Genomic DNA, 26,162 nt, shown 5'->3' with positions numbered 1-26,162 from the left:
CTACTAAATCTCTCGAATAGCAGGCAACGGCTGCAACGACGAAGCTTTGCTCTACATTCGCGAGGTAAATAGTACTTCCCTTGCTTCGCTGAAAAAGCTCAATGCAGAGCATGAAGCATTCGTGAGGAACAATATGGCACTCCCATCCAGTGCCTCAGCTCAAATGGTGTTCAGCGTAGCAGTCGACATATTGAGTAAGAGATAATGCAAAATGTCTGACGAGCCATTCGAGAGCCAGCTGTTGCTCAAAATACTCAAGTTCATTAAATGGAACAGGTGGCAAGAATAAGAACTTGAATAACCCTCTTCCCTTTGTTTCTTACTTGAGGGCAATAATGTTGAAAGTAACGCCACGAAAGTAACGTATTACTTTTTGGGGTAACGGTCAGTTACTTTCATGGGAGGGTAATTGTAATTGTAATAAATTACAATTTAGCCTTGAGTAATTGTAAATGTAATTCCTTACTATTTTTTGGTAACGTGTACAAGTCTGAGGGGGAGTAGCTCGAGATTTTGGAAGGCTGTGGGAGATCGTCAGGTTTATCGGCCCGATAATCGGTAGTATCCCTTCATGCTAAGAACAGCTCTCAATTGCACGCATGGTACGCGGTAAACTATTTGATGAAGGGCGCCGTGAACGTTCGCGTCTGGCGTATATAAACCCATCGCTGAATGTTTGTGATGCTGGAACCTTTCACGTATGCACAACTGTCACGCGATTTGGCATATTTTTTTTTTCAGTCAATACTAAGCTTTGTTGGAGACTTTAGGTTCGGCGCATTTCCACGGCGATGAAGTTTAAATATCAGGCGAGACAGTAACACTAAACAACCGCTCACACGTAGCATTTTTTTTTTTTTTTTGCAAGATACAGATTTTTGAGACTGCTTTTAAAGTTTGGTAGATAAAAAAAATGCGCCTAAATAGAGAAAGATGCCTGTAGTTGTCTCTTTTATAATGACATGGACCATTCATTCGATCAGTCACTGTGAGTTTAGTCTCTTTTGTCGCCAGTGGCCGTTCGAGGAAGCTTTCCCATGAACAGCGAGTTCGTGTAAGCTGATGGCAGACACAGGCTTCTGGCAGGTACCGTAACCAACCTATAGCAAAAATCAGAAAGAAAATATTGCTCTTACGACTCCTTTCGACAAGGTGCCGATCTAAAGCACAAGAAGTGCCGGTAAACAGACATTCGCCTTTTACATCATGCACTGTAAGTCACTCTGCATTAACTATATATATATATATATATATATATATTGCTACGGTAGAGAGTGTATCGGCAAGCTATCACAAGAACTCGTTTCCGTGACTATGCCCGCAGCGAAGGTCTGGCGCTCGGTAAAACAAACATAAGTCAATGGGACGTTTCCAATCAGCCGTTTGTGTGCAAACTCAGATTTGGGCGAAAAAGCACGCTGACGGTGACCAAGCCAAACTGAATCAGAAGCCTGGCTGCACGAAGCCCTCTCCCCTGATTTAACGCTGACAAAGCTGTCACAGTGGAGTCCGGTTTCAAATTATCTCACACGAATACAGAAAAAGTCACTAATTAGAACTGACTTCAAGATTGATGGCATGGTTCTGCAATAGCTTGAATTTAGTTTTATTCACTGATTTCATCATCAATTGATCTGTTGTAAGAGTTAAAAAACTCCCTTACGCATTTCTTACGCGCCTCATCGCTGGCACACAAGCCATTTGTCCCTCCTTTTTGAGACCCCTCATGGTCTTTAATAATCTTCAAAATAAATCTGTCGACAAAGTGTGATACCCTAACATGTATCCCGGGCTGAACAGGATGATAACAATTACCGCGTAGAGCGGAATGAATAGCAGCAAGATACCACCGTCCTTCTTTCTGGTACATCATAGGTCCCCCGCTGTCTCCCTGAAAACAGGAAAAAAAATATATTTGTTTCGCCATTTTGGGAAACGTAGAATAAATAAAGCGAAGACGTTCACAGGTACAATCTCTTGAACTGAGTTAGAGAAGCAAGTTGGTGAGGCATGCCATAGCAGCTGCCTTCCCCTTTTCGTAACATTTTCTGATTTTGTTGTTTACGGATTGCGTTTTCGAAGCCTTGGTATACAACAAAAACAACAAAAAATTCTAGAAAAACCGTTGCAACTACAACAAAATTAAGCTGAGACCCAACTATTTTGTTTTATGCTTTCAAAAAATAAAAATAAAATATATATATTGCATGAGTAGACCGATTTTACCAGCCGTTTGACTATACCACCGCTGCCGCAATGCATCGAGGGAACTTTAGATTTTCTGCATGTGCGACAACGTCGCTGGAGCTCTGCGTGTGTAGAGCAGGAGACAGCACTTGCCCTCTCGTGCACTGCTGTGTTCCTCCTGTGAACTAAAGTTATGGCCGCGTCACGAATGCGCCGAACGCTTGGTGAGATCGGTCTATTGTTGCATGTTTATCATACTCCCTGGGGTATGCAGCAGTACTGCACTCGTCCGAACGTTCTCACGGCCGACATTTTTTTAAATTTTTTCTTTTATGAACTTTTTTTCTTTTTTGCCTTGTCAAAGACAGTGGTACGGCAATGGAATGAAGCGTCGAGCTAGATGCGATCGCAGCGCCGCAGTTTCTGGCACCACGACAACTCTGGCCCCACAAATCCGGGAAAAAGAAATACCGGAACGGAAACGATGAAAGAGCCGCACCGCGCTCTAACTTCCTCCTGAACGGGCTTATTCATAAAGCGCATCAAGATAATATATATATATATATATAAAAGAAAAGCCCGCGCCTGGCAATAACGATGAAAGCCCGGAGCTTGCTCGCTCGCTGGCGCTCTACCCCTAGCACGTGATGTGACCTCGCAGGCGCTCAGCTATCACTTGTGCCCAGTCACTCAGGAGACGAAGGCAGCGTCAGCGCAATGGTTGGCATTCGAGTTTTCTTTAGTCCTTCCAAGAATCCGAAACTGGAAACAGTTAAGTACGAGCCATGAAAGACATTCCGCGTTAAAAATCTATAAATGTCTACTTTGCGAACAAACATGTTCGTTTCTGCAATGAAAGGGCAACAGATTTATGCTTGCCTAGCTTGCGGGGTCGCATTAACGGATTATGAGCATTTCCCGGACGCGTTGTCAAATTCTAAATACGGCGTCTCTTGCTCGCTTCAATTCCACATTTACGATCCAATCGATAACACTGTAGTGTGTGCTTTGTTTATCCTTGGAAGAAAGTCTTCAAACCAATGGACCAATAGGCAGCATCGAGCTCACTCTCAAGTTTAAGGTCTCGTGGTACTATTTTTAATTAATCTCACGGTGAAACGCTAATCTAAATTAAACACTGCGAATCTTTTTGTCGGCCTTTGCAACGCGAAATTAACGCTCTGCAATTGTTTACACAGTGGTTCTCAAATGGAGGTCCGCGGACCCTTTGGTGTCCGAAAAGGCACTTTAGGGGTCCGCGAAGCCCAGCCTCATCAGTCAAGCCCGGCAATAAAAGTTGTTTTTTCTTACATTAAGAAGAAACGTTCAAATTGTCGGGGAATTTTTCTCGTGTATATGTCAATGTAGGATAGCTCTACTTCACACTAGCACTTAATCATATCCATTTATTAAATCTCTATCATAATTAACCTATACTCTCCTTCCCCTCACCACGAACGGGGTCCTCCATCGTCCCCGCCGATCCACAAGGGGTCCGCGAAACATCAGCGGCTGAGATCCACTGACGAGGGTAGAAAGTTGGGCGAGTTGGTGATTTATAATGATTAAAAATGCGACAGGACAACGGACACAGAAGGAGACACAGACATAGCGCTACTTACAACTGAACTTTATTTCCGCTGAAGCTCGGTATATATTACCGGCAACAACACAAACAGGTTAGGAAGATATAATATACACACCGTAAAAAAATCTTTAAAAACAACTTAAAGAGACTCAAATTCCTGCGTCACTCATCGGCAACCACCCTAAACTAGTCATGCTTGGTCAAGAAACTGCAATTATCTTTCGGATAACGATAAAGAGGGTGCGCTGACACATTGCAGCCCTAATCTAGCAATTTCTCGAGCCTCGAGTATTTCTCTTGTGGTTTTGTTTCTGTTTTTGTTCAGTACTGTACGATCTGTGAAAATCGGAGTACAACCACAACCCCGGCAATGCACACCGAGGTGTCCTGATATGACGGCATCAACGTTGTAACGGTGTTCCCTCAATCTTTCACTTAGGCAGCGACCAGTCTACCCCACATAATGACGCCCGCACGATAATGGCACGGGGTACACAACCTCTTCTGTACACTCAACAAAGCAAGTTTTGTGCTTCTTCGTGCAGCCGGGTCTGCTTATGATGCTCGAGGTGCAATTTACCTTTTTACATAAACCAGCCAACTTGACAGGTGCTGAAAAAACAACGTTAACCCCTGCGTGCAAGCCCACTCTTTTCAGGTTATGGGACACTTTATGTAGGTATGGTATATGACCTTTGGTTTCACTTTTTTTCTTTTTCTGTACTTCCGTTCCCTGCCTATTTTGATTTTTTAACGTCTTGAGAGTGTTCTCTGCTACGGCTGATATAAGAGAGACTGGATACCCCGCGGACTTGAGTCTTGACACCTTATTTTTAAAACTTTCGTTGATCTTGTGAGTGCATGACTTCTTTGGAGCGTTACCGAAGCAGAGATTCATTATCCCCCTTTTCACGAGCGTTGAGTGCGCCGACCCGAATGGCAAGTTCGGCTTGTTCCCCCTTGGTTCCTAAATCCAACATACATGCCCCGGTCGAAAGTCAAGCCTCAGGTCTAAAAACCTAATGAAACCCCTTACGGGCACTTCATGTGTTAGCACCAGGGGCCTTAGACAGTCACTAAAAGTGAACAGGGTCACGGACACCAGCTCCTCAAAGACATCTGAGCTGCGGCCCAAGAGGACTAAAAAATCGTCCACAAATCTAAAAATGCTTACAACCCGAGAACCCTCAAGTTTGCTAGCCATGATCCGATCAAGGGCCGCTAGATAAATGTCGCTAAGTACCGGTCCTATACGCGAACCGATACACACACCCGTCTTCTGAATAAAAGTGCCTTCGTCCCACGTGGCAAACGTAGACATTAGATAAAATGCCAGGAGTTCAAGAAAACTGCTTGCACTGAGTCCTGCCTCATTTGGGGATGCCACCACACCATGCTTATCTATCGTATCTTCTACACAAAGACAGCAACTCATCCTGGGGGATCGAGTAATATAGATCCTTAATGTCAACAGAGTAACCCAAGGCGCTCTTGTTGGGAAGAGCTATCAAGGCATCTATCACATCTTCCGAGCTCCTAACCCGGAAAGGGTCATCAATAGTCAGGAGATTTAACTTGGATTGCGAGAAGACTGCTAGGGCTTTCTGCCGGGTACCATTTCCGAGACAATTCCTCGCAGAGGACAGTTTATTTTGTGTGTCTTGGCCGAAAAAAAACAGAAGTACAGAGAAAGAAAAAAGAGAAACCAGTGGTCATACCATACCTACATAAAGTGTCCCATAACCTGAAAAGAGCGGGCTTGCACGGAGAGGTTAACGTTGTTTTTTCAGCACCTGTCAAGTTGGCTGGTTTATGTAAAAAGGTAAATTCCACCTCGAGCATCATAAGCAGACCCGGCTGCACGAAGAAGCACAAAACTTGCTTTGTTGAGTGTACAGAAGAGGTTGTGTACTCCGTGCCATTATCGTGCGGACGTCATTATGTGGGGCAGACTGGTCGCTGCCTATATGAAAGACTGAGGGAACACCGTTACAACGTTGAGGCCGTCATATCAGGACACCTCGGTGTGCATTGCCGGGATTGTGGTTGTACTCCGATTTTCACAGATTGTACAGTACTGAACAAAAACAGAAACAAAACCACAAGAGAAATGGTCGAGGGTCGAGAAATTGCTAGATTAGGGCTGCAATGTGTCAGCGCACCCTCTTTATCGTTATGCGAAAAAGAATACCAGTTTCTTCACCAAGCATGACTAGTTTCGGGTGGGTGCCGATGAGTGATGCTGGAATTTTAGTCTTTTTATGCTGTTTTTAAAGATTTTACGGTGTGTATTTTATATCTTCCTAACTTGTTTGTGCTGTTGCCGGTAATATATACCGAGCTGCAGCGAAAATAAAGTTCAGTTGTAAGTAGCGCTCTGTCTGTGTCTCCTTCTGTGTCCGTTTTCCTTTCGAGCTTTTAATCATTGAGAACCACTGGTTTACACTTACACGTTGCATTTAAATAACGCATTTTCCTGTTCGCAAGGAGTGTTAAATTGCAATTTCTTCTATTTGTCAATGAGGGAAGGCCTTCGTGATGCTACTGAAATAATTATAAAGGTTAGTTGAAAGCTTGTTAATGAACGGATCCACGAAATAGCGTCCCACTGACTTGCCTATGTTATAAAAAACTAAGAAAGGTCATAGTTAAAGGTAATAACTAAAAAGAAAGCTCTCGTTTTGTTGTTTTCCTGTGTTTCTTTTTCTTCTTTTTTTACGGGAAACAAGAAGGGAATTGGCGCGTGTGCCTGGTGTGTAATCTACCTTCGAAAGTGTTAAACAAAAGTTGTGGTACCTGCTCTTCGATCGCATGTTCTCATAAACAATTGTGCTTTCAGAAGAGAACCCAGAAAATTTCGCGTCCTTTTTTTGGGAAGTCTGAATTTTCATTTAAATTGCACATATTCTGACGTTCAGGATAACATTACTTTTTGTTCAACGTTGGTAAATCCACATTACTCTAGCAATATTTCAATAATAATTGCATAATTATATTTTATTGTACATCGAGTACTTTCGTTTTCTTCTCTGTTATGGACCAAAACAGAGAGGAAAAACCGCTCTTAGTTCTTGTTTGCAAGAGAATGTGTCCTAACTGATTTCTACTCACATAACATATTCCAGAAGCGGAGCAAAGGGTGTAATTTGGAACACTTCTTGCAAGCTGACGTGTGCATTCCTCATTGGTAATAATGGCTATATCTCTTTCCATTAACATCACTGGGTCATAAAACATGAAAGCGCTCCCTGCTTTCGACGCTGAGGTTTCGTCCGTAACTTCTTCTGTTGGACTCTCAGCTTCGTATGAGTATTCATCCGTTTTGTCTGTTATTCCATCTGTAGTCTCGTCGGAAAAGGTATAGTAATCTGCAAATGTTTTAATATATTTTGGTTATTATTAGGTACAGGCGTCATTCAAAGTTTTACATGTTATTTGCATTAATTTAATTGATCAGTAATTGTTTACTTGCATCAGATCTGATGCTGTCAAAATTTAGAATGTTCTTAATTAAACGAATGAGACGATACATCTGTAGAACACAACTTCTGGGACTGTTATCGCTTTAGCCATACAGGAACAATGCATTTGAATAAAAAATTTGTTTATTAAGTGTGTTTGGAATGTATGAAAATATTGGGCTACTAGTGATGAAACTCACATTAATAACGTATTACTTACTCATAAATACTTGATAGATTCTTATCATAAAGTTTGTTTTGTATTTACTGATAACGATAGGTATTTCCTATGATATTACGATTATAGTAAAAATCACAACCTAAAGACATGGTATAATTTTTAACATCAATTTGATTGTTATTTAATGCTTTAGCCGCAGAAGGAAACTATTTACGTTTGGAACATGAAGGGAGTTATTTTCTTAACGACGAGCCACTGATAAACTCTTAATAATTTTGCTATCGACAATGATATAGTGCCTCTGACAATCTCAGAGCAATGTTTAACTGTGATTAAACTAATTTTGTCTAAATGTATGGACGAATTGTGAGTTATTTGGTAGGCTCTTAACAAATAATTTCACAAGCTCCTTTCTTGCATCTACGAATATTCCTGCTTGTTTTTGTATATTTTTGTGCACGTACTTCTTAATGTTGGTGTGGCATACTAACGTAAAATTATAAAAGGTAACATAGATTAAACATATAGAAATATATCCACATTATTAACTATAAAAATATACATAATTGCGTATTTCCTGTGTGTTGTTTCAAATACAAGATTTCAGAACATCGTCGATCATTATGTACAAACATATTAAAAACATTTTTTTTAATAAATGTTTCAGAAACTAGCCAGCATCTGCACGCCGTCCGCGAGAAATTGTTTAAGGAAATAGACAGTGGCAGCAGCACCAGGTTCTTTTTTTGCTTTTGAGTTTCCGCAGTCTGTCGCTGATCGACCTCCGTCTCGTGCACACAAGAATTTTCTTCTTTGTGGGGCTTCACCGACATGGCCATTTTTTAATATTTACCCAGCTTCGGGATTTTTCAAAAATAATGTTAGCTGGAACAGGATGAGGCGAGAAAAAAATTTACCATAGGTTCTACCCCAGCCCGCGACATAGAGGCCAGCATCTGAAGGCGGTTCTTCGCAGTTTGGAGGAAGGCAGATTGGCTGAATGTGTTTTGTAAATTTGACAGGTCTTTTTAATTTCAATAGTGCAAGGTCTCTCTGTAATGAAATACAGTAATTTAATCAAAACTTGCTTCAAGCTTAAAAACAAACAAGGTATACATGCCATAAAATCCGTACAGTTGTCCTGGACGGGGATGCAGACGTCATCAACCTCCACGCAAATGACCTTGTCTTCCGAATCCTCAGACATGGCTGCTGTGTCACTTCTTTCTTGATTCAGACTTTTGTCTGCATTTCGTTGACAATCTACTGTAAACTTGGTTCGGTTCGTAGTTCCCAGACCAACTGAAAGAAAGCCCGCAGTGTCCTTGTCTCTTGAAGCATTAGGGGGAAGGAGGAAAAATGTGCATTGGGATTAAATTGGTGAAGTCTGCGACAAAACTCAAAATGCTTATCCACGTAAAGCGACTCGTGGAAGAAAAATCGCAGCAGTTCCACGAGGACTCATATTCGTGTTATTATAACTACGAAACAAAGTCAATATATCTACTATTCATATACCCAGCGTTGCACCGAAAGCTGAAACTCAAACAATACTGCGACAGTGCTTAGGTTGTACGTGTCAGTTTTATTATACCTCTAATAGCGAAGTTTTTGGGTCCGGTAACCTTGGTGCAATCAATGAAGAAGAGCAATTGAAATGGCGACTTATGACAAGGACCGTGATCGCTTACGCCAGTGAATGGGAGTTAGGCTCCACCTGCGACGAATTCCTGCAGTAGCGATGACCCTGTTATAGCAAACTATGTCATAACGTTTTTGCGTCTCACAAGACTTACGTTTTCGCCAAGTTATCGACACTGAGCACGTATTCACCATCATCATCATCAGTTATTTTACTTGAGGACATGCAGGGGGCATTACCCAAGGAAGTGCGCATTCATGTAAATGTATAAATCTAGAAACATTGGGCAGAACATTAAATTAGCGCAATACTACAACAGGCGGGTACCCTAGGGGGGGGGGGGGGGGGGGGGGGCGGCGACGGAGGCGGCCACCCCCCCCCCCCCCCCAAACAAAGTCGACCTTTCCCCTCCCCTCTCCTCGGAGGGAAATTTGACATGGGTGCACCCCCCGGTGCACACGAAAGAATGGGAGAATAGTATCCTTACAAATTTTCCACTCCACCCCCTCCCCCCCAAAACAGAGTTCTGGATCCGCCCCTGTACTAAAACACTGTAACGTAACTTGAGGGGTTACAGTAAAAATGGTTAGTGGCTACTGCAAATATATTAGTGTCATTTATGAGAGCAATGTGGGAAGGTAGTGATTTCTACTCTTTTATTGCAAATGGTAATGTTGGCAATTGATAAGTTAAAAGTACGCAAATAATATTCAGTCTAACTATATTCTCCGCCCAATGATTGCGACGCGCATACTCGGCCATAGCCTTCTCTATCCGGGATGCCTGGTCATAGCCGACGGAGTCGCCGTTTCCATTTTCCATGCTTCTCCGCGAAGTGGCGCCACCAGCCCCGGAGGACTACGGATGACCGGATGGCAGGGCAGGGTCGCGGGCGACAACAGGCGATGCGCTCAGCGAAACTTTCTCCTCGCTATTTTTCACGTTCTCGCGCCGGGACTTTCGGAAGTGTTTTGGTTTTAGTTATACCATGGCGTACTGTTGTGTGTCAAAATGCAAGTCGGACTCAAAACGCGAAGTACCAGGTATTTCGTTTCACGAGATTCCTAGCGACAGTCAGCTGAGAGAAACATGGCTGAAAGTCGTCGCCAGAAAGGACTGGGTTCCGAAAACGACGTCGCGTTATTCCGTCGTTTGTGGTAGGCATTTCCTCACCACGGACTACAAGGAAGGATGCAAGACACGGAAACTCAAGAGGGGTGCAACTCCTAGCGTTTTCGAAGAGTATCCAGATGACATGCAGCCAAGTGTGAAGAAACCTCGAAGCGGCGCCGCTGTGAGGAAACGAGAAGCTGCCGCTCTTCGCCCTTCCCTGGCTGCCCCGTCTAGTTCCAAGCAACACACTTCAGAGAGCCTTCTTCACGGAGGTAACGACAGCCTCGAAATGTGCACAAATGTTCCAAGTGGTGACTCCCGTTATGAAGTCGAATCATCTGCCGTGCAAGTGCCGACTAAAAATGAAGGTACCCAGGTGGATGTGCGCAGCGCCGTGTCGGTCGTGGAACGCCAGAAGTGGTGACAAAGAGAGCGAGACTTGAAGGCACAGGTGGATCCTATAAAACAGGCTGTAGATAAATACAAGAAAGAGCTCAAAAACCTGAAAAAAGACTGCCACCTGAGCGCCTTTGGAAAGGTAATAGAATCGGCAGACGAGAAGCACCTGGGCGCTAGCTTTCTTGTAGACCACGTAGTGAATTTTTCTAAGATTGGGCCGGCTTTGTCAGAGATTACCGTCCCCCACTCCATTTTGTTAAGGATCCTGTCAGCACGAGCCTACGAGTACATACGAAGTGAAGGCATTCTCAAGCTACCAAGCCGATCTACGTTGCAGAGGTTCTTAGGGGTGACTTCCAGCGAGGTGGGGTTTAGATCGCTAGTTCAAGAGAGACTAAAGAAGGAGGTGGCAAACCTGAAGACGGAGCAGGTAAAAATGTGCTCCTTAGTTGACAAAATGAGAATACAGCAACGTCTCCTGTACAACAAGTAGAGAGACTCTTTAGTGGGAGAGGTAGACATAGGAAATGAGCTTGCTACGAACAACGATGAACCAGTACTGGCCAACTCGCTCCTGTGCTTCGTTCTGACTGGACTTTCAGTGCGCATTCGAATACCTGTGGGGTACTTCTTTACCAGGAACTGTACTGGCCAGCAGGTATTCGTGCTGATGAAATACGTCATGAAGGAAGTTGAACTGGCTGGCGTTCTTGTGGTGCGTATTTTAACGGACAACCAAAACTCCAATGGGCTTGCAATGCAGCTTATGTGCAGTGGACATCTGACACCTTGCATCCTACTCTCCGAGGATCCTTCACGGTAGTTGTTCCTCGCGTTTGATCAATGCCACCCGATGAAGAATGTCAGGTGAGGTGTCTTCCTCCCATCTGAAGAACCTCTACCGAATGCAGCAGGGTAGCCTCGTCAAGCCTGTGAGATTTCTCACAAGAAAGCATGTTTTTCCATCTAAAATAGAAGACATGGACGTCTCCAGGGCTGTGCAAGCTCTCTCGCCACCGGTCACTGCGGCCCTCGAGCTCCTGCAAGAGCAAGCAGGTCACATATATGACATCAGCTTTGAAGCTGTGGGTCCAGTAGTTGAATTCATGGACAAGATGCACCGATGGTTCTTTCTCATGAATGTGAGCAACTGTGTGCAACATATACATCGAAACCTGCCAGACAGCAAGCAGTACAAGTCTGTTGATGATGCGCGCCTGACCTGCCTTATGACATCCTTCCTTCAGTACCTTGAAGACATGAAGCGTCAGTGCACACCGAAGCAGTTTTTGAGCACAGAGACATATCACGGACTGTTGATGACTACTACATCAAACGTGGAGTGCATTAAGTACCTTCTAGGTGCAGCGAACCTCAAGTTCGTGCTGACAAGGAATCCCATTGTTTGATGGATTGAGGGCTCGTACCGTGAGGACAGGGTGTAGCGAGCCAGGATGCGACCGACACGTTTTAGAACACAACAGAGGAATGAATTTGATCAAGCGACAACCAGTAAGTACAGCGAATGTGATGCCAGCTCCCGCTAGCCGAGACAACACCTGCTTGAGCCGAGCCTCGTGCTCCTTCTGGTTACGTCCAAAAACGAGAATATCGTCGATCATATTTCGACGCCTTCCTGTCCTTCGAGGATTCTGGCCATTTGTTTTTGAAAGTACTCCGGCGCCAAGGTGAGGCCGAAGGGGAGTCTACAGAAACAATAACGGCCAAAAGGAGTGATGAATGTCGTGAGCTCCCGCGAGCCGGCTGCCAGCCTGACCTGATGGAACCTTGCTGTGGCGTCCAACTTCGAGAAGATGGCCGCGTCGCCCAGGAGACCAAGGACCTGCTTGACTGTCGGGAGGATGTGGCGCTCGCTGAGTACCACTTCGTTGAGCCGTGTCAGGTCGACGCTGCGTCGATACGCTCCGGTAGGCTTCGGGACGACGACGAGTCCGGAGCATTATGTGGTTGGTTTGTCGACGCGACGAATCACTCCATCGCTCTCCAACTTATCGAGCTCGTGCCTGACGACCTCTCGCAGCGGGATGGGAATCCGACAAGGTGCGCTGAGTGAAAATGGCACGGCGTCTGGTTTCAGGCGAATGGTGTACTCGTCCTTGAGTGTGCCCAGTCCGCGAAACAATTCGGCATGGAGTGTTGTCTCGGGAGCATCCACAACACCTAGGAATTGTACAACCTTGAGAGCCTCAATCGCCGGCAGACCCAAAAGAGGTACGGAAAGGGAGTCGATCACATAGAGCCGCTGAGAGCTTGTCTTCCCTTGCCACTGCAGTCGTGCCAGATACGACCCCAACACACGCAGCGGTTGACCTCCGGGTCCTGTCAGCAGGCTTTCAACCTTGTCAAGCTTGGCCGGCACGTTGGAAAAATCACTCGGTACGGCAGACACTTCCGCTCCAGAGTCCACCTTGAATTCCGCAGTGTAGTTATTCACGGTGACGTCCACGTACTTAGCCTTAGCGGATGTTCCCACAGCGTGAAGCTGGATAGAACCGAGCTTGCTTTGCTTGACTTTCTTTGCACGGCACACTTCGGCGAAGTGTCCCTTCTTTCTGCAGTAGTTGCAGAGCGAGTCCCGTGCTGGGCAGTCTGAACGCGCGTGAGGCGCGCGACCGCAAAACGAATAGGCCGATGACTCACGGGGATGCCCTGCTCTGGCTCGGGCTCCGCTTGCACGAGCTGCTTTGGCGTCCGAGCGCCGACGGGATGGAACTTTATCTTTTTTCGTAGCGTCGACTTGGACTGCTAGGGAACTCTCGTTGCTTGGCCGCGCAGACGCTTTCTCTTTATCGGCGTCTTCGGACTGACGTGCCTGGGTCCAGGCTTCAGCGAGAGTTAACTTAGCGTTCCGACACAGCTGCTCTGAGAGACGCGTGTCACGCAGGCCGACGACAAACCTGTCACGAACTAGCCGCTCTTCTATCGCCCCTGACGGGTAGTTGCAGCGCTTCACGAGCTTGCACAGCTCCGCGTAGTAGGCATCCACGCTTTCGTCAGGTTGCTGGATGCGTTTGTGGATACGCGAAGACTCGTAGAGCTCGTTGACTAGATGCGCGAAGTGCGCCGTAAAGCGAGCAACCACTGCGGGGTACGAGGCGAGGGACGCCGCGTCGAGCGAGAACGTGTTGAGCAGCGGATGAGCTTCTGGACCCATACAGTAGAGTAGGGACCGTACCTGGACGTCTTGAGGCGCTTGTCCAAGCCCAGACACGGTGACATAGTCGTCGTAGCGATCTCGTCACGTCGGCCAAGTCCTGACGTTCGAAAAGTCGAACGCGTCCGGCTGCAGCAGATTGACGCCGACCCACTGCGGGCTGGATTCTTCGGACATGATTGTAGTGTCCTGAAAGGGGCACTGACACATCAAAATCATATTTTTTTTTTATTATCCGAAACGGTCGAAAACGATGCCGGGACATTACCCTCAAAGTTTGAAATTTGGGAATTCAGTATTCGTGAAGTAAAAAAACCATTTCCAAATGCCGAATTCGAAGTTCCCGCGCGATCGGCGCCGGTGCCTTGACGTCAAAAATTGCGGAGACCTGAGAGTCCCCTTTCCTGTCACCACTCCCTGCTGTTGCCATGGCGACCCAAAGCGAGGAGGAAAGGAGCGAGCGCCGGCTAGCGCCGGCGTTGCGGCGGACCGGTTTTGAGCGGTGTCGCCTGTTTTCCGTTGGAGGTTACAAATCCAGGAGACGGCACCACAACGAACACCCGACTTTTTGGTATTTCAAAAAGAAGGGCCGTAGTGCGTTCGCAATTGCGTTAAAAAACATGTTTTAGGATTGCCGTAATTAAATGTTATAGAGATGTCGCCTACAAAGCTTCTAAATTTCCTGATTTTTGACGTCACCGATCAAAAGAAGCGAGGAGGCGAGAGGCGGGAAAATCAAACGCCAAAAATAAAAAGGGGCGCGTGCGCGCGGGAAAATTTTTTTTCGCGATGCGGTTTTTTTTTGCGTGTCTATGGCTGCAACTTGCATCGTTTTAGACAATAAAAATAAATACGACCTTTGGGGTGTCAGTGCCCCTTGAAGGCTAGCGTCGAGGTCGGTTCACTTCTGACACCATGTTTGATGGATTGAGGGCCCGTACCGTGAGGACAGGGTGTAGCGAGCCAGGATGCGACCGACATGTTTTAGAACACAACAGAGGAATGAACTTAATCAAGCGACAACCAGTAAGTACGGCGAGAGGGGGCGCCACAGGAATGCGGCAGACTATTTACAAAGTCAATAGGTGGCGACCTCTACACCCATCGAGTCTTTCTTTGGCTGGTTAAGAATATCTGCAGGCAGCAACTATCAGACGGATGCACGTGCCGTTCTTTCTAGTTTGGAGAAGCTCTTGAAGACCGGACTCATTTCTGCTTCCAAGAACAGCAATGCAGTTGATTCTACAAGCCACGAATCTGAGGCCCTGCGTGGCGCCGCTAAGCCGAGAGAAGTGCAACCAAGCCGGTTCCCGGTAGAGGCGAAAGGGCTTCTCGAACATCACCTAAGAAACCAAACAAGTTTCCTTCCCACGGCGGACATGGCTGCAGTTGCCATGGTAGGTGGCTATCTGGCTCGTGTCATCCAAGAAAAGATCGAATATAGTAGCTGCATTTCACTCATGGCGAAACCAACTTCCTCTGCCCCAGGTGACAGCCTCATTCGACACCAAGACAGAGGAGGGCTCCTGTACCCCTCACGTAAGCTGGTACATGTGTTGTACGCTTTAAGGAAGTACATCGAAGTGATCGTGAGCAAGAGGGGGGTTTTGACAAAACATCTAAAGGAAGCCGTCGAGAATGCTGTTCCCGCGCTGGTGCACTGTGAAGTTCCGAAGAGTGCTTCCACTGGACACCACCTGCATCTCCTGCAGCTTGTCTGCACCAAGTTCATGAGACCCGTTCTCATCAATTATGCTTTGTCTGTGACGGACAATAACGACCTGGCTAAGGCTTTCTTCTCGAAACCAGTGTCTCAAAAATCTCTAAAGCTGTGAAGAAAGCTGTAGTGTGGATTTTGTTGTACCTTTCCTGTCAATAAATTCAGGTAAATTCTAGCATAATTGCTTTTTCCCTTTGGATTGCATTAACACCCAAAGTTCTTCCAAGTGTTTGTTGTTTGAAACTGTGAAACATATATTTCATGTAAAAAGCAACGCAGGTTCTGTCGCACGAAAGTGGAAAGTAGAAAAATATAATCATTAAATCTACATTGCATCCGACTAGTAGATGCTGGTCGGAGGGTGCTCTGGCTAAATCCGGAAAACGCCTGAGGATCTCGTGCTTTGTTATTAAGCAGAAACAAAGTATACAGGAAGCGATTCTTAGCGCGGTGTGTCTCCTCTTGACTAAAATTAAAAGCGGTGAAAAGCTAAAATGGTCAAGCTTGGTGCCAGAATAGGCATATAATAAGGCCACCTGAGCATGTGATAATGCTACTGAACTTTGGCATAAATCTATCACATTTCTTTAACATATTGTGCGTCGCTCATCCTGACCTGGCGGCGTACGGCGCTACGCGCTACTGCCGCGCGTCGTCTGCTCCACGCTAATCTGCAGGCGCCGCCTATAGCGGCGCTACTCCGAAGTAGCCCCGGCGCAGCCAAACAACGGTGCGCCGCGCCGTTGACCAGGCATCCCACATAGAGGAGGCTATGACTCAGTTCGCTACTCTTAATATCTGGGATCTTCCGAGTCAGAGTTTTAAGAGCGTATAGCCTGTTTATTTAAAGCAGCAATTATGGTGCCATTGATCATAAAATGTGTTTAGAAATCAGGGGCGGATTTAGAGGGGGGGTCCGGATGTCCTGACCCCCCTCTTGATTTCTCCATGTGTAAAGATTTAGGGCGTGGAAACGGGGGAAGGAGGGGGGAGGGGTTTCTATACATGTGGTACGCTGACCAACACCTGACCCCCCCCCCCCCTTAAGAAATTTCTGCATCCGCCCCTGTTAGGAATAGAGTTCTATTGTAAATGTGCTTAACAATTGTAACACAAAAATACTAACGCCAATTATAGCGCACTTCCCTCCCGTGATAATTAGCGTATCCTGTTTGCCCGCCAAATTACCGGGATACCAGCATTGTCGCCCTAAACTCCTCTAAAGAGAGCGAATTTAGCGGCCCAGCTTAGAAAAACTCGTGCATACAAACCCAACGCTAAATATTGAGAGCGTTATTAGTAAGTATGACATATTGTGTGATAAAAATATTTGTCGGAATTTAAGTTATAGCCGTATAGTGCTAACGTCAGCAGACCCGGGGGCGGATACAGAGCGGGGAGTGGCGAGATAAAATGTGGCTCAGCAACCCGAGCTTCTTTTCCTTTCTGATCCTTCAAAACAAAACGAAACAATATCATAACATCTTAACACGTATACTTTCTTCCACAACACTTGAAAGAACCCATCACGGCAGTGTACGGAGGGCGAACAGCAAAAGAGACTGGAAAGTTATTAAAGATATCTGGCGGCCCAGAGACACTAAGCACGAAGTTCCACGAGCTTGCAGCGATCGGTCCTCCCACGTGATGTACGTGAAAGTAGGCGCACCAGAGTTTGTAAAGTGTAGCTTAAGCATTCAAAAATATTCTTAGCAAAAATAAAATCTGTTTTTTTTTTTTTTTACTTCTTTTTGTTTTGTTTCTTTAATATCGAAAAGAATCTCTTTAATCTGCGGGGGTAGATCAGCGAAGGCGCAGTTACTGGAGTTCCATCTACATTGTGCAGAAAATCCGTATCGGAGGAGAAATTCATCTGAAATGTCGACTTAATAATCGCCATAAACGCATAGAGGAGTTGACACAGGTACGAAGCTAGACAAACGCCTCACACGGCACAAGTTGGCAATGCAACGAGCCTAACTTGGGCTACGATAAGGTCTTGCTCTCTTACGCTAACTAACGCCAAGGCGTTAGTAAGCGTAAGAGAACTTTTCTTTTGCGTTTCTATGACTTTTCTCCGGCTCACCACATAAGTTCCAAAGTACCAGGTCTGAATTAAAGATGTCACTTATGAAAACTAATTGGATCCAGCAGAGAAGCCTAAATCTGGTGCTTTTTTGTCAATTTTGACCTTACTTTACAACATAGAAACACAACAATCATATGTAAAGCATAACACTGGCACTTGATTGCCTACTTAGGCCAAAACGTGCAAGGTGGCAGGCGAATTACCAGCAGGGAAGCTTAACTTTGGCATTTGTATGACTAATTAGGGCCAGTATACTTAAACACTAACCAAAGCAGTAACGTTTGACTTTACCTTAACTTTTTGGGCTTCGTAAGGCCCTAAAATATCATACACGATGCAACATTTAGGCCCCAAAGAACTACGCGATCTGAGAAGCTTCTTTTAAACAGCGATTTTGGTAGAACCGTGGCTTTTTTAGTTGCATCATATTGATTCTTAAAACTAAAGGTATTGCAGAGGAGAAGACGCGGCACTCCTGGCTTACTTATTTTAGATGACGACTTCTTACAAGAACTTGAGAGCGCGCCCGCTGTGTAGGCTTCACTGATGAAATCACACACACACTGATTATTTAAAAAAAAAAAACATTTTACAGGCATCATCTAGGGCCGAGCAGTGCCCCAGAAATGCATACGTATTTGCAAATCCCCAACCTTTATTGGCTCGTCTCTGCACCTCGCCAACAGCCGACGTTTATAAACCAAATCCCCGAACAAAATGGGGATCCTGGGATCATAATACTTTGTTATTAAAGACATATATATATATACGTACTTATAACAATGAGCAGCGGTCAAGACATACTGGTTACTTATTAAAACGCCGCCGCAATAGAATTTGCCATCAGCAGTATACAGCCCCACCATCCACGGCCAGTGGTGTGGATGTGCTGGTGTGCCGTTAACGATTCGTTCGGATACAATATCTTGTTGCTGACGCCGGCCACAGTCGATTCCAAATACATCATTGCTTATGGGCCCCGTGACTGAAAGTCCTGTAAACAGTGTTTGGGAGATATGTATTACAAGGCCACAAATTCTAAGCTGCTACGCTTTCAAAGATATTTTGAACTAAACAAGTTATCTATGTTTTGTCATTCTTTTCGAAAACGTTGGCAGACCACATCAAGGTTGGTTCGAAGCTTTTAAGTGCATTGAACAGAACAAAACTATTCATATTATTCGTCTTGTTTAGGAGCGTATGAGCAAGATATCGATTCGATTAGGAACGGTCCTATGCATCTCACGCTGTCTACATTTGTCATCGCCCGGGTATCTCGACTACGCCCCGCTTTGGTGTTGATGTTGATATTTATAACGCGCCCAAAAACGCCATGAAGGTCTTGACACTGGTGCACAGCAGAAGTCAGTTGACATAAAAAATAATAGCATGCAACTCATGAAACATAAAATAACTATATCCCATAAGAGAGCCTAAGTCATAATAACTTATATTACAAGTATATTCGGCTATTCACAGGTAAAATATTGTATGGAAAAGAAATTGTCCTCAACACTTGGCTATTGAAAAATACCTTAATTCGATGTAATGGTGATCCTTCAAATCGCATGTCTTGATTAAGTACTCCGCAATGTCGCATGAATTTAGCTGAGATACGTAGCTTTACGCTGCCCGAAAAAATCTGGTGCATCAGTATGACCTCCGATGCGTTTTTGTAAAAACACTTCGTGTCTACAATTCCCACGGTCAATTAAAGTGCCGAGATTCAAAAATTTAAAACAAGAAAATGGTATTTGAAGTTTAGTCTTCTCTGAAAATTGCTATCATACACTATGCGAACCAATTTAAAATACTGTGTCTTGGAACCCTAGTTGCCATTAATTTAGTTCACTCCTCCAATACGCCACTGGATATCACAATCAGGCCAGGTAGTTTCGGAAAAACTATGGAGGCGAAGAGGTCTCACGCCTTCTTGGCATGGCACCTTCTGCTCCTAAACGCTCGTTGGCAGGCCTGGCTCATAATGGCTTCGGTCAGTGTTGTACACGTTCCTCAAAAAAAAAGAAACGAAAGCTCGTTCTTCGTTCCTTCTGAATTTTGGAACGCGTTCCCGCTACAAGTTACATCTGTGAAAAAGGAACTCGTTCCCGTTACAGTTTAACAAATGGAACGTATCGTTACATATACGTTACATTTGTATTTTACTAATTACTATATTTAGTTTAATCAAGCAGAGTTTTTTTATCTATCCCATTAGTAGTCAACATACGAGTTTGTGTGTCGTTATGGATGGGCAACAGGAGAAGAAAACAAGCGGAAGCAGGGTTTTATTTGTTGATATATTTAAGTTAAAAATCTCAGCTTTTAACCATATTCATGTTTTTAGTGAACGATTCAGGCGAGCCGAATGTACCTTTACCCACGACTGTACGAGTATTTTACAACAACCTCACACGTTTCAATTGAGCAAGGTCCCTTGCTCGAACTTAACAACAGTTGCTTCTCGATGTTGCTGTCCGCAAGACGAGCAAGTCGAGGAGAGGGTGGGGCTTTTGGAAGGTCAGTCTTAAAAACTACAAATACTTCTTTGTAAAGTTGGCTTAGTTGTTCATTTTGAAGGTGGGGAAAAACAAAAAAAAAAAAAGTTTTTTTTTTTGTTTTGTTTTTTTTTGGGGGGGGGGTATCTTTTAAGTGACCAATGTTCGGGATACAATGGTGCGTTCCATGTCTGGCAGTCTGCGATCTTGTTGTAACTGTAGGCCTCTTTATGGAAGTTCACAAGTGGCTGTGGCTGTAGTTAGATTTCTGGGTGTATGAGGATTCGTGGAACGAAAGAAAATAGCATAGCTTGAAACAACCCTCTTTCTTTGTCGTTTGCTAGGACTAAAAGCCTTCCTTTTTGTACCGCAGTTTCGGGCACTCGAAAAAAAATCAATGTCCATTAGCTTTTCTGCACCGGAAACTGTTAGCAAGCGAGAACCACACAAAATAATCCACAAGGTTAGTAGCCAAAAAGGTAACGAGATCCTGCACTTGGTAAAGATATTGTTTTTGTATTTACCTGTTCGAAACAAAATAAAAAATTACCCCACTGGACGAAAAAAAGGAACGCCGTTACTCTTTCCGTTCCACTAAAAATGTAACGCGTTCCCGTTCCAGTTCCAGCGATGCAAAATGGAACGGCGGCGTTCCTTCGTTCCTTCTAAAAGGAACGCGTTCCAGGAACGCCGTTCCTTGGAACGCCGTTCCGTACAACACTGGCTTCGGTATATGAGCGCCTAGGGGTAACCCTCGCATAGCCCGATAGCAGCTGTGATTTTTCTTTTTCTTTTCGTTGCCAATTTCTTCACATGTTTACGTGCTACGTCGAGGCACGTGTTATTGCGTATTGTGGAAGTGATGTTATTGAGCCCGCAAACGTTTACGAAGTAGAGGTGTTGAAAAACTCAATATATTTTACTCGGGGTTATACGCCCCTCTACGATTTCTGAGGCAACGAATGTTTATTGTAATCTAAGCACTCACTTCCCTTTGACGTTAGTATTGACGTCATGTCTTGTTGGCAACTGTATTACAAATATCTGTAGGCTTTTTTTTTATTTCCTTCCACTCTTTTTTTTTTTCCCTTGTAGAGCATTTGATCGCCGTTTTAGCCTAAGGTTTCCACATGAAGAAATACCAAAGAAACGACAATATATTGTCCATTGTTTGAGATCGGCCAGTAGAGACGAGAAAACTAGATTACAGGCTGTCAATATTCAAAATTGCAATCTGAAAAAAAAAACGAAAAAAAAAAAACGAAGCGCGGTTTTTTTTATTGGTGACGGCGATCATAACCTCGTCTCCACTTTCAGGCGCGGAAAGCGAAGACAGAACTAGCCTGCTCAGGTGGAAGTCCCCGCTGAGCGACTATACCCACTGTGAGATGAAGGCAGGTATTTGTTTGTATTAGGGAAATTAATCGGGAATGCGACATTCAAAGTTGTCTGCAAGTACCGGAGCATTACCTGTTCCGACACATTTAATACATCATACAAGGGTCAGGATGTTCTCTACAGACACGATTGCAGAATTATCTTCGGATCACGTGTCAAGCAGGTTCGAGGCACTTTTGCTTTCCACATATATGCGCTTCAAGCAGATTCGAAGGAGGTCTTAGTTTAACCAATGTGACGTGCCCAACGTGGCATGACCAATGTGAAAGAATGTGACACGAACAATGTGACACAAGGAAGAGACACGCCTCAGAAAGTCTCTGCAGATTGTCTTTTATAGGATGGTATTATATGACCGCGACATTAAGGAATTCGTTTGAAACACTAGTCCTATTAAATAAACCGAAGAACTGGTACAACTGCCCGCAGAAATTTGTTTACCGTGCGTAATGTTGTCACGAATGACAATTGATGAGGCAATGATAACTGAAGAAACTAAACATTTAATGGGGCGAACTTGTGCCCAAAGAAGGTAACAGAAGAAAACAGCAGAACGTCGCGGGCGTCGATGTCGGCGAAACCGCAGGATCGAGCGCTGGGGCGAAATGACGCGTAGGCTTCTGGGATGGTCGGCATAGAAGGTTCGACGCGTAGAACATTCTAACCTCGAATTAGCCAACACGGTTCTCGAATTTACCAGAATATCACATTAGAGACAACGAAAATGCGTACCCGCGGTCAGGAATTGAACCCTGGCTTTCTGCGTGGAAGGAGAGCGCGATAACCGTTAGGCCACGATCGAGCGCGTTGGCTGCTTGGTCAGCTGCGCTTGTGGCAATATATCAGGTAGGTTATATATACACCAACTCATGTTTACAAACAAACCGGAGCGCCCCTAGCGGACGCCATCGGCGCCGCGCATGCGCGGTGGACGGTGGGCAAGAAGCTCGCCGTCGCCCATAAACAAACCATTGAATTGCGTTCTTGTCGGCGTCGGTGTGAGTCCCCGTGCTCTTGTTTGCGTTGGAATTGTTTATTCTACGTCCTCCTAACAATGTATGACTACTTGAGCGGCTTAATCAAAATTAACGAGGCTCGTAACATCGCAAAACTTTGCGTGAATAATGGGACGTGCGGCGATTCATTTTACGTGAACGCCGCAGAATGGGCGCTAAAGTTTGACTCCCACGATGAGATTCATCTCGCTATTTTCAGTCGCGACGTCGCTCGGGCTGCAAAGGTGTGGACCGTAGCTGAGATGGTGGACGTCGATACTGAAAGCCGCAAGTAGAATCGGGCATTACAAGTCGGTGACGGCCAGTGGTAGCAATGATCAACATCTTCTTGTATCTACTGTTTACACTTAGCCTACTTACCCCAACCAACCTTCAAAAGTGTTTTGAGGCCAGCACTTAGTTCTTATCGCAATCACCGGGTCAAAGTTTAGTTTACGGGCCGCTGTCGTTTGAATGAGCTGACGACAAAAAGCAGACAAGCTTGGAAGAGCAGACGACAGTTCGAACGGATGCGCAATGGAGTGTGGGCAAGAAGCACCGCGTTCCGCGTCAACAAACCATTGGAATGTCACGTTGTCGGCGTCTGTGTGCGTCTGCATACTCTTTTTCGCGTTGGAATGGTCGAATTCTACGTCCTCATAGCAATGTCTTACCACTTTAATCGCCTGAGCGAAATTATCAAGGTTCGTTACGCCGCTAAACTTAGCGTAAATAATTTGACGTGCGGCGATTCATTCTCATGAACGCCGCAGAATGGACGCCAAAACCACAACGAGATTCTTCTAGCTATTTTCGGTCGCAACGTCGTTCGGGCTGCAAAGGTGCAGAAGGTAGCGGCGATGATCGACGTCGATACCGAAAATCGGAAGCTGGAACACACCAAGCATAACAAGTCGGTGATGGCCACTGGTACCAATCATCAACATCTTCTATCGACTGTTTTCACCGAGCCAACTTAACTCTTTTGAGGCCTGTAATTACTTCTTATTGCAATCACCAGGTCAAAGTTTGGTCTACGGGCCGCTTTTGTTTGAACGAGCAGACGACAAAAAGCAGACAAGTTCGAAAGAGGAGACGAAAGTTCGAACTATCAGGCGGCCGTGTGAATTTGAAGACTCACTGCACCCGCTGGTGGTCCGGACAACTTGGCGGTTTTCTCTCGTTCATGTTGGAACACAATAACTACATCTGGCGAGCACAAAGTGTTGCCCGCACAAGCAATCGTAGTTCGACAGCGTCTGGTTTGCCCTTGTTACGGCTACTATCCGCTTTCTCGGACAAACGGAGGGGCAGAAACACATGAAAACTGATCTTCAAACCTTTCCAGACTCTCTTGGTACAGCCCCGTCACAGCATTTTGACAAGAAGGCAGGTTTTTTGTCTGGTTTCACCCAAAAGAATGCAGGAATGCATATCTCCCACCGCGACTTCTGCCCACCACCCCAGACCGGAAGTGCGCCCGACGCGCCACCACCGCGGCGTGACGTAGGAGAGTTGAGTTCGTTTATATATATATATATATATATATATATATATGTTTTTGCCATTTTCGTTTTCAGCCCTCTGAGCAGATTCTTTTAGCCTAAGTAGTGATTTCCGCCCTTTGTTTTCAGGGCCTTCTTGAAAAACAATATGTAGTTGTTGCTACTTTTCGCTGTGCAGCTTCATGATTGCAGTTACATGTTTTCGTCAAATTTACAGCCTTTCATTTTTTAATGCTGTCTTAGTAGTTTACTCCATATTTGAGTTTTTCGCGGTTTTTCTGGAGCGACTTATGTGCGCTTATTTTTTTATGAGTATGGACCTTAAGTCTACAAGATGTAGGTCGTTTCAACGTTTATGACGAGGGAAGACTAGCAGAGCACACGCCAATGCTCCGCTCTTCCAGCTGTCAAAATCGTCTAGTAACGCAACAGGATTGGTCCACGGTTGCAACGACTGCACCCACCGTACACAGATGTGCGACTCATTCAAAAACGACTTTGTACGATTAGAAAAAAAGAAACTGGACGAAGTGCGCGTGAGCTGGTGCTTATTACTCATAATGTCGTTCAACTTTCTGATTTCCCTTCTACTTTGTTGCAATAATCCTTTCTAGTCTCAGGTTTTAATCATCATAATCTATATATGATCTTTTCTTTCTGAAAACGGCAAATTAAAGGGGGATGTGGCTTCCGCAACGGCGCGACATAGAGACCGATAAATGCCAAATACACAAATCACCGTTTATAAAAAAAACGTCTCTAGGACCAGTCGGTATAACAGCTTGGATTAGAAATCCAATCAAAATGTCACTGTCTATAATTTTTACTACTTCGGCTTACTTCTCCGTTTCTTTGTGATTTTATTTATTTGAAAATATATATGTCTGGATCAAAAACGTTGCGCTTCACGTGGTGTACGCCAGTGCGTATAAAATTTAAAAAAAACTAAAGAATACAGGTGTATCCCACTGCGCGAATCCAAATAAAACCGCTTATTTGCTCGCAACACTTGTTAAGGCTTAAAACGTAAAACAAATTTGAGCTAAATCTTCTATTGTAAATGCACAGATGGGCTCAAAAAATAACAATGCATGCCACTGATGAATTTAGAAACCTAAGTGAGATGACGTCGGAGACATTACAGAGATAATTTTTATATCTGGCACCCCTCGCTGTTCTTTTTACATCAGTGATATAACATATATCCAGTGATATTAGTTTAAATATATATATATATATAATTCTAAGCAAGTTTGTTTAAAAGTCCTTTCACGATTCTCTTAATACTTGTGTGGAGTACTCAGGCTTCAAATATCTGAGTTCGGCACCTCATATTCGAACTGCATGTATACTTACTGAGCGATGTGGAGAAGATGGCCGCGAAAGCAAAGTAGGATGAACCCATTACGACCCTAAAATAAAGTTATATCTTGCTGCTTCTGTCTTTTTCTACAACAGTCTGCATTTTCTTCACTTCTGCGCTACACGTGGGAGCTTCATGAACCCCATTATACAACAGCTGCTCGGCATTTGCTGCGTAGTCAACGCCATATGTTGAGGCAACAAAAGTTAATAAATCACGTGGAAGTCGGTCGATACATGAAACGTCGTGGGGCAGGCTGAAAGGTCGTGGGGTCGACTTCTACACCCTTTTGCTTTGAGTCAGCCTTGTTTCGGCACTACGCATGCTTTCTTTTTTTTTTTTTGTCAGCCTATCACGGCAGAGCTACCTATGCCGAACGCCCGCCGCGAACAGTGGATTTCAGAACACCAAAGATGGACTAAGGCGATTTCTTTTTCCGTACCTCGCTTCTTCTGGCAGAGCGAATGCCGCTCTAAGGTATGGGAAGACAACTGTGGTACAGTATGTTTCACATTAGAGACTTTTAGGGAACCGTGTTTGCATATCCGATGCGGTACGACGGACCCTCCGGTATGAACTGCGCGTATGCGTTAGTCTTCTGTGGTAGCGCAGGCGCAGTTCGTACCGGAGGGCCCATCGTACCGTATCGGATGGGCAAAAACGGTTCCCTAAAAGTCTCTATCAGGTTCCACCGCAGTCAACGCTACAATACGATGGCGGCAATCATGCAGTACCAAATTTGCATCATCGCGCGGCGTACAGTGTCTTCGTGCATTTTTTTTTTTTTTTGTCACCAGCTGCACCCATGCAGGAACGCAAGTTCGTCTGCTTCATTTGCAGAGATTCTG

At 44.9% G+C, this 26,162-nt stretch overlaps 1 protein-coding gene across 1 annotated transcript; it reads right to left on the bottom strand.

The window, feature by feature from the left end:
• Positions 1-1,606: 1,606 nt before the first annotated feature.
• On the bottom strand, positions 1,607-25,356 carry LOC115313438 (chymotrypsinogen 2-like). The gene is made up of 6 exons (XM_040206658.1): positions 25,308-25,356; positions 18,330-18,549; positions 8,538-8,748; positions 8,335-8,470; positions 6,887-7,143; positions 1,607-1,891 (listed from the first exon to the last, which is right to left on the bottom strand). The coding sequence occupies exons 1-6, from the start codon at positions 25,354-25,356 to the stop codon at positions 1,607-1,609; spliced, it is 1,158 nt and encodes a 385-aa protein (XP_040062592.1).
• Positions 25,357-26,162: the final 806 nt, after the last annotated feature.

The sequence above is a fragment of the Ixodes scapularis genome, unplaced genomic scaffold, assembly GCF_016920785.2.
Source record: "Ixodes scapularis isolate PalLabHiFi unplaced genomic scaffold, ASM1692078v2 PGA_scaffold1__304_contigs__length_218370807, whole genome shotgun sequence".
NCBI lineage: Eukaryota > Metazoa > Arthropoda > Arachnida > Ixodida > Ixodidae > Ixodes > Ixodes scapularis.
The sequence above is the reverse complement of the archived record's forward strand: the minus strand, read 5'-3'. Positions and strand labels throughout refer to the sequence as shown.